This window comes from Barbatula barbatula (genome assembly GCF_947034865.1).
Source record: "Barbatula barbatula genome assembly, chromosome: 11".
NCBI lineage: Eukaryota > Metazoa > Chordata > Actinopteri > Cypriniformes > Nemacheilidae > Barbatula > Barbatula barbatula.
Window position 1 is genome coordinate 16,208,735 of NC_136774.1, and position 8,760 is coordinate 16,217,494.

The 8,760-nt window shown below is 40.2% G+C and overlaps 3 protein-coding genes across 5 annotated transcripts; all 3 read right to left on the reverse strand.

The window, feature by feature from the left end:
* Nucleotides 1-90: 90 nt before the first annotated feature.
* rpl10a (ribosomal protein L10a) lies at nucleotides 91-2,119 on the reverse strand. Its single transcript, XM_079467568.1, has 6 exons — nucleotides 2,038-2,119; nucleotides 1,541-1,612; nucleotides 1,226-1,306; nucleotides 679-827; nucleotides 396-568; nucleotides 91-305 (listed from the first exon to the last, which is right to left on the reverse strand). Exons 1-6 carry the CDS (start codon nucleotides 2,040-2,042, stop codon nucleotides 135-137), a joined length of 651 nt encoding a protein of 216 aa, XP_079323694.1. The 5' UTR covers nucleotides 2,043-2,119; the 3' UTR covers nucleotides 91-134.
* Nucleotides 2,120-2,311: 192 nt separating this feature from the next.
* fance (FA complementation group E) lies at nucleotides 2,312-5,144 on the reverse strand. The gene is made up of 10 exons (XM_079467567.1): nucleotides 4,733-5,144; nucleotides 4,087-4,651; nucleotides 3,812-3,856; nucleotides 3,666-3,722; nucleotides 3,435-3,578; nucleotides 3,196-3,319; nucleotides 3,036-3,111; nucleotides 2,886-2,952; nucleotides 2,674-2,799; nucleotides 2,312-2,515 (listed from the first exon to the last, which is right to left on the reverse strand). Exons 1-10 carry the CDS (start codon nucleotides 4,933-4,935, stop codon nucleotides 2,408-2,410), a joined length of 1,515 nt encoding a protein of 504 aa, XP_079323693.1. The 5' UTR covers nucleotides 4,936-5,144; the 3' UTR covers nucleotides 2,312-2,407.
* A 37-nt stretch (nucleotides 5,145-5,181) lies between these two features.
* On the reverse strand, nucleotides 5,182-8,517 carry mkrn4 (makorin, ring finger protein, 4). Of its 3 annotated transcripts, XM_079467808.1 has the most exons (9): nucleotides 8,407-8,486; nucleotides 8,021-8,100; nucleotides 7,487-7,618; nucleotides 7,131-7,417; nucleotides 6,928-7,055; nucleotides 6,618-6,859; nucleotides 6,423-6,533; nucleotides 6,228-6,345; nucleotides 5,360-6,097 (listed from the first exon to the last, which is right to left on the reverse strand). In XM_079467808.1, exons 2-9 carry the CDS (start codon nucleotides 8,089-8,091, stop codon nucleotides 5,978-5,980), a joined length of 1,209 nt encoding a protein of 402 aa, XP_079323934.1. In that variant the 5' UTR covers nucleotides 8,092-8,100; nucleotides 8,407-8,486; the 3' UTR covers nucleotides 5,360-5,977. The 3 variants fall into 3 exon arrangements, with proteins under 3 accessions (XP_079323936.1, XP_079323934.1, XP_079323935.1); XM_079467810.1 differs by lacking the exon at nucleotides 8,021-8,100 and having other exon boundaries at nucleotides 5,182-6,097; nucleotides 8,407-8,517; XM_079467809.1 differs by lacking the exon at nucleotides 8,407-8,486 and having other exon boundaries at nucleotides 8,021-8,153.
* Between the last annotated feature and the right edge of the window lie 243 nt (nucleotides 8,518-8,760).

Genomic DNA, 8,760 nt, shown 5'->3' on the forward strand with positions numbered 1-8,760 from the left:
GAACGCAACACTAGTAATACCTTTTTTTAAAACAGTCAGGTTGCAGCATATACATTTACGGCAGATTTGGAAAAACAAGACAAAAACATGTTGGATTTACTCCACATTTATTGTAGAAAAGCAAATGACAGTCTCTAATAGAGGCGCTGTGGCTTTCCCATGGTGCTCTTGATGTAGAGTGCTCTGACATTCTGCCAGTTCTTCTTCAGCAGAGACACCAGGAAATTCACAGCCAGGTGGATGTTGTAGACCAGCTCATCCTCAGTCATCTTGACATGACCGACGGCAACAGCCAGACACAGAACCTGAGAATAATTCCAAAAACAACGGTCACACTCAAGCTTGGCCTTTAGATTTAACCTATAACCATGAGCTTAAAAGTAATGCTCACAAACCTTCTTCATCTGGAATTTGATGGTGGATTTCACCTCATCTACTTTGGTGACCAAGTTCTCGTTATGGGTGAGCAGAGAGGGAAACTTTCCTGCCTTGTTAAGGCCGGGACCCAGGATACGAGGGATCTGCTTGATCAAGGACTCGGAGGCCAGGAAAGCATCGTACTTCTTTGCTAAAAGAGAACAAACACCATAAACAATGTGTTGACGTTCAATCCAGAATATTAGATACTCTAGTATCAAACTGTGCAGTTTACATTTGGAATCTGTAAAATAAACTCACCCAGCTTCTTGACGAGTTTCTTGTTCTTGTTTAGTTTTTTGAGAGCCTCGATGTCCATGTGTGGGAGTTCGGCAGCCTTGGCTTCATCACAATGCTGCTGGTCACCAAGGACACACACAGAGAACTTGGGACGTGGAGTGGTCTTCAGCCTGAGGGTCAACAGGTAACACTGAGTGACAACATAGGAATAACAGACCCCTTCTGACCCCATGTGAGGCAGACCGAAAACTCTTACCCATACCACCTCAGCTGACATCAGTAGGTGCACAGGAATACAATAAAATGGTCGGCTGAGGTATGATGCCATAAATGGCATCACCTTTAGCCTCCCCTCATGTTTTAAGACCCAGGGTAGGGGTCCGTCTGCATCACCAACCCAAAAGTGGTTCAGACAGACTACCCGGGGCTGTTCTCCACTGCCTGCCCTCTAGCGCCCATTTACGATATTTAGACGGGCCAAATAATCAATGACTAGATATGTGGTTCTATTCAGGCAAATCAAGGGACCGACAGGAAGAAGGCTGGGTTAAACAGTAAAAGGCCGAACCTGACAGTGCCCGAGAAACGCTTATCCTTCTGGGGATCATAATTCTTCAAGCTGATCTGCAGTTCCACAGTCTCAAGAAACCTTTAAAATTTAAAAGAAAAAAATAACATTTCACAACAGTACTTGCTAAAACAATTATTTAAAATACAAAAGTGTCCATAATTTAAGAATCTAGTTTTAGACAAGCACATAGTTCCATGACACCATCCAATATTTTACAACAAGAGCAACTAAATAGCTTTAAAAGCATAATAGGTCCACATATATATTTTGTGCTGTCATTTACTGTGAAAAACACTGTTACTAGAGCCTTACTTTCTCTTCTTGGCAAAGGAGCCAGACTGTACCTCACGCACCGCCTCGTACAACGTGTCTCTTGAGACCTTGCTGTAAAAGAGAATAAAAAACTTAAAATCATTCCGGGTAAATATCACGAGACCGCGTCATCGCACTAGCGCCGATTTAATGCGATGTTGAAAGACCCACCGGCTCACACATCGATAACATGCCAAAAAATATATTTTTAAAAACGAAATATTTAGGTAATACATTTGCCACGTATGAATAACAACAGTTACAATCATAAACATGTTAGATGAAACTTAATAATCGACAGATTAAACTGGATTGCATTTTAGATGAACTGCAGATTCATCGGCGCTGCCCAGCGCTTGTTCGTAAAACTACTAAACACGCACAGATTATAACTTTACACGATAGCGTACTTATTGCCCATGTTTATAAACGTTAAGCTACATATGACAAAACGATTTCAGGCATTGAATAAACGTTTTAAAATGTATTTCACGTGCCTCATTTTGCCGCGACCTCTCTCTTTCCACACGGAACTCGAAAAGGAAGGCAGACGGGAAGTGGCGCTGAATATAAGCGCCTGTCACTGAGATGGACTTCCGCAGCCGCCATATTTGTTGTGGCAGGACAAATTTGCCAACAATTTAAGACTTTCAGTAATAGATATTCATAACAATTTTTACATAAATGACTATAAAATAAATTTTAACTGAATAACTACAATTCGGGTTTTAAAATATATTTCTGAAAATTCTTGAAAAAAACAATTCAGATTGGTGTTTGTTAAATTGGTTTATTTAGTCGAGTTGCAACAGTATTTAATATAAATATGAAGAATGAATCTTTTCAGAATAAAGGCGTTTGTTACAATTATTTACAAAGGGAAATCCGTTTCAATGCCACCAGCAGAGATTTCTTGAGAAAAGTCTCATTGAAAGACAGACAACTTGAAAGCGTGTGGTGGCATGCAGCGTTGACCTGGAAATAAGGAACAACAGAATATACATAATAATAATATACATTATATATACATAATAATAAATAAATATGTAAACATATACATTTATTGGATGCTTATATCCAATGCAATTTACAATAGTGATGCAATTTAAAAAAGTTATTACAATTCTACTCACATGTGAGTGATATTTGGACAAGACACACAGCAACATCTTGGCAAACTTCATTGACTTGCTGAATTGTGGAGACTGGCTGCAGAGTTGGTCAGTGAAGCGAGAGAAATCCACCTCATTCAGTTCCAACTTTGAGGTAAAATGAAGGCTTACCATCAATACTTGACTTTCTATAACATTCAAACGTACTTATAAGTTTTATAAGATTATGGTACCTTTGAATCCAGCAGTGCATGGATGACTGACAATACGCCCTCATCCCAGGACACTTCAAGTATTGTCCTAAAATTTGGAAGTACATTTCTGTCATTAGTACTGTATGTCGACCAACTTCTTCTTAAAAGCTCTGAGACATTCTGACTGACCGGAATACAACAAGTCTGTGATGTGGCTCAAGACAGTCTTCTACCAGTCTACAGAGTAACTCTGCCTGAGCACTTCCTACAAAAATGTAAAAAAAAGTTTAATATAATTTAGATACACATAAAAAAATACAATTCTAATGTTAGAAAAGGGTGACAAAACCTGTTTGTTCCTTCCGTAAAACTGGCTCTATAAGGGCCTGGCAAGTTGGTCTGGGGTAACGAGTGCAAAGTGACATCACCGCTGTGACCAAACGGCGTGAGGCAGGTTCCACAAGAGACAGAATCTAAGATGCAGAGATAAATACGTGAGATTTTATTGCAGTAAACAGAAGTTTTAAAGAATAAAATCGTTTTAAGATCAACATCCAGAGGTAAAGTAAGACACCTGAACATACTAACCCTGCCGAGCAGCAGGTGTGTGATGACAGCAGAAGCAGTGCTGTGACTCAGGTCTGGGGACAGTTCAAGCAAGCAACTACAGAACTGAGGTAAACTCTGTTCATGTGCTTCAGACAAACTCAGCATTGAACAAAGTACCTCCACCTGTTTGAGATATAACAAATGATTCCAGATGTGAGAAATACATTAGAAAGTTCATGAAGAGCATCTAAAAAGGATATACTGATGAACCTCATCTGGGTCACATTCATGCAAAACTCCCAAAGCAGACACAGAGCACTTATCCCACTGCAAATAAAAGAAAACAAATTCAAATGATATGAATATGATGCAAATATTTACAGTCACACTTATATAACAAAATCAAAATCTCTTACCCCTGACTCTGTATCTAGTAATTCTTTAATAACAGGGACAGCAGCCTAAAATGTGAATGTCATTGCATTAGAAATTTCTTTCATAAATTCAGACACAATAACATAAATCTACAACTTTTTAATTCCTAAAAAACAAATAACCTAACAGCTTATGCATAAAAAGAATGACTCTAAAAGGGTATCAGTGGAAATGTTTTGAACTTTCAATAACCTGTGGTAAAAAAAGTGATTTGGTAAAATCTGTTCTGCACAATTATGTTTCTTCAGAATTTCACCTTTGTGTGGTCTGACAGCACTTTTGAGGACTGATAAGAGCTTGACTGTGATTTTGAGGCAGAACTGTGGTCCTGTGGTGACGTTCTCATTGATTCCTCCGTTTCCTCAGGCCACCTCTCTACTTCATCTTGGGCTGTACAAAAATCCATCTTTACCCTTTTACTCTGTTGAGCATCATCGTCTACATCACGATCAAGGTTTTCACTTTTCCTTTTTTTCTGAGACAGAACTGAGAAATCTGTCTGATCATCTGCTTGCTCTGTTACAATCTCCTGAAAACAAGATGCCCACCTCCCCTTTGTATTTTGGTCTCTAAATCTCTCACAGAGACCCCTTATGTTCTCTGTACATTTTGAGCTGATGAGGGTTCCTTCCCTAGTGCCCTCAATATCTCTATGAAGCTGTTTGATTAAGACACAAGACCACTGGTTTTCTCTGTGATCCTGGGTCAGACATTGTAGTAGATGTTGAAGATTGTGTCTTGGCACTCCAGGATGAATAAGATGCAAAAAGCAAAGCAGATTACGTTTGAAGACTTCAGGAAACAAACACACCAAAGGTTTCCTGCAAAACAGAGTCAATACTTGACGTTGCGTTAATACATAACAGATAACACGCGACAAACCCATGTTTTGTTAGACTTACGATACGAGAGCGTCCTCGTGCACACAAGCTTCCTGCTGGCACAAGGTCTCTAAAAACGAAGTAAGGTGAAAATCTGGATCAGATCTGCGTTGTTTATTGAATATTGTTTTTGCTTTGTTCGGGCCTGCAGCTCCCGAGAGAATTGCGTGAACGAGCAATCGCGAGCGTCCATCAAAACGGTGCAACCGAGACTTCACATCCATTAGTGAACTGTACGAATCAACTGACAACTGTCATTTTAAAATATTATTCGTTGAATTCAGATACATATGAAGGATCTCTTTCTAAATTTCTCTTAAAGATAAAACCGTTGTTTGATGAGCAGACACGGGTGTTTTGTAAAGTTTAGATTTAGTGCTTTATCGCGAAGATGAGGAAGCGCACAAACAACATTTGCACATTACTGACACCTACAGGTTAGGGGTTGAACTTTAAATCGTGTCTATTCTGGAAAGTTTTTAATATATCGTTGTTGTTGCACAGCGTCCATTTATAATAGTAAGGTTTACGTTTTTAGAAAACCCTTAATTGCTCAAATAAAATCACAATTTTAACGCCCTTGCCTTTGGGGCATGAGCACGTCAGAGACTTGCTGCGCACTCAGCACAAAAAGGACAGAAAGGATTAAGTGAGGCAAACAGTGGAACATTTTTTATTTTCACTTTTCTCTGTGTGAATACAAACAATACTAAAAGTCATAAAATGTGACATCAAGTCCTTGTATACCAAGTTACACCTGTTAACACTGCCTAAGAGAACAGCACGTCAAAAGCCTGCTGACAGGTCACACATTTAGTGTTTGGCAGAATACTGGCACAATAATATAAACTAGAAAGTTCACAAAATATTAAAAGCCGATTTCATAAAGATATCAGACAAGAGGGTGCAACGATCAGGAAGCAGCGCAGATGGAGGAATTAAATGACCAACAAGTGAAAAACGCTGAAACAACCAACCATGCATTCAATATTTTCAACATCTTAACTTTTTTTGCCCTCCCCACCTAAACCAAGACTCAATTTTGAGATCTGGACATTTCATATTTTTACCACCCCTTTACACAAACTAAAGGCACAAGACTTTAACTCACACACGAACACACTCATACCGTAACTTTACATGGCTAAACAATTAGCCAAACAAGGGTCGCTAAAAGCCACCCCTAAAGAGACTTAGATTTCAGTGCAGAAGCCAAGCTCACTCAATGTAGATGAGCAGAGATAAACATATGGTTCAAGATGGTCCTTAATCGTCAAAGAAATCCAGAAGATCATCATCATCCTCATCCAACAGAGTCAAGGCAAAAATGTAGCTCCAAAGCTGAATGCCATCGATGTCCAAATCCTCCAGCACCTCAGCAGTGTTCTAAAGACACAAGTAATAAAGAAAATTAGTGCAGCTCATAAAATATTTAGCAGATCTTACGAATACGGACAAAACAGAAACGGGTCATTTTAAAAGATAACCCAAACTAACGGAGCAAAAAACAAGTTACCCTGCGTGTAGAGCGCCTGCGACGGAATGTATGAGAAGCGGGCACATCATGACTGTAAATACAATCACTTTTGAAGGGGCAGCATCCATGACGCATGAAGAAAGTGCACTTTAATTTACTAAAAACAAAAAGGAAATTTGCATTAAAAACCAATTAAGTAATACAACCTTTACCTCGAATATAAACCATTCTAACCTGCTCCTTTCTTTAAAAGAAGCTATCAGCGATGCTTTTCCCTCCCCATCACAGACCCAGCGCTTGCTGGGAATGTAAAAGGAGGATTTCACTCTGCACTGCGGACAGCCCCTGTTTTTGAGGGAACAAAAAAACATTACACCCAGCATGTGCAAAGCGAAAGTTGGAGGGAACCTATACTTGGATAAAACTCACTTGATGACATCCTCCTGGAAGTCTTTTGTCTTTCGCCATGTAACAATGCAGCTGATACAGAAAGCATGATTACAGTTGGGAAGGATGCCATAGCGTCGTTCCTGAGCAGTCAATTTCTCAGATATCTTGTCCATGCAGATGCCACAGGCCACATCTTTGCCTTGGTCAAAAGCCTCCAACTGTTGCCGCCCCGTTGAGATGGCAGCACCACCATGACTCGGTCTCTCCGGCAAACTGCTTGCCTAAATTCCAACACCACTGCATTAAACTCAAGTCTCGATCCACCATCTCCACCTTTAAATCAACAGACCTGTGTTTCAGCTTCACATGCTGTTACTTTACGGACTTCAGCAGGTGTTGCACTAGATGCAGAGCTTGCAGAGCTATAGGCGTTTGATGTATTGTGGTCTGGAACACCACTTTGTCTCCTTAATGCTCCTGCAGAAAATGAGAAGCGCTGGTAAACAAGACATTACGGAACTGATGGGAAGGAGGAAAATAAACTCAAAGTACCCTGCTGTTGAGTAGGTACATCTTCCGTAACCCCATACTCTTCCTCCTCTGCGATACCTGTGGTTAGGCGTTCAAAATTCTGCTGAAGCATGCTAATGCTTGTTACCAGGGGCTCTGAACCTCTTCGATTCATGCTATACGCCCCTTGAGCCGGTAGAAGAGAGGGTTCTGATCCTCGGCGGTTAGCCAAAGCACGACTAGCCAGAGCATAAGGGAACACTGCAGGCGCTGAGCCTCGTCTGCTGCTCCCCGAAGGCCCTTCATCTGTTTGAGGAACATGGAGATACCTGCAAGCCAAAATGAAGTACATTTCAGAAAGGATTTTAGTCACCGGCTCTTAAAAGGCAGCTACCTACCTGCAACGATCCCCAAACCAACAAGCACCTTTTTGGAAGTAACGACATTGAACCTGAAATGATGGTGTTGCTGGAAACTCATGCAGAAAGTAACAGCCTTGACCATAACGGCAAAATCCATTGATGAACTGCCTGCAAAACACAGCAACATGTGCATTACAGATCATTCAAAACAAGTAGTTTTACGTTTATACAAAAGGGTACTGTTTTCAAAGCTGAAGTGCTATAAAAAAACTGACATTTTCCACCTATAGCGCTTTTTAAGTGTTGCTATTGACTACAGCAATACACGGAAACCGCAAGAGTGAAATCAAAATAAAACACTTCTTGCACGTCTCTCTTTTACACATTTGCAATCTAAAGTGTATCCGTCTAGCTGCTTGCAAATGTAATAATAACTCCATCACGCTTCAACTAAAACCTGATGTAAACATCGGCGCCGGGAAACGTTAAAGTAGGAAAAGGCAAGCTTTCAAACAGATGATCGGAGAAACAAAACAAACGTTTTCCCCACTTCCAGTGCGAAAAAAATACCTGCAGATTTCCCTTTCCCCGTTCAAGCTGCCTTTCCTCGGGTATCTGTACGGTACATTGTACCGATCCATTCTCAGAACCTCGAAAAAAATTTGTTTTAATGTAGTTAGCGGAGTTAGTAAACGAGTAGAGAAGTCGGAGATACTGAAGCGACCCACGTCACACAAGGCGCGCGCCGACCAACCAGGGCACCCGTGGGCGTGTAGCTTTTCTATAGCATGAAGCGCTACTTCTGCAAGCCAGACTTGGTTTGTGAACTTACAGACTTACATTATTTTCATAGATGTTTGCTCAGAGACAAGATAACCCTCAAAACCACAAAAATCTCAACATGTTGTTGTTGTTATGATGATGATGATAATCATCATCATCTTACTACTACTCACCTACAAACTGCACTGTTATCGCCTGAGATTTTAGAAGATTGCGCGTCTCTTTCCATCCTGCTGCTTGTCCCTCTTTGCCTGATGAATGACTAATGACACGCACACTTTTATAATTGTTGGGCGGGGCTTTACCATTTAATAGACGTAAAGATGCCTCAAGACGTAATGCAGATTGACTTAGGACAATAGGACACATGGTGGACGAAAAATGACTCAAGCAAATAAACGTAAATGTTGAAAAAATAATATATACATGTTGGGCATGAGTCAATTGCCTTTACAAGAGCTGTTTGTTCCATTTCTGTGTATTTATATATATATATATATATATATATATATTTATGTATTTCTAGA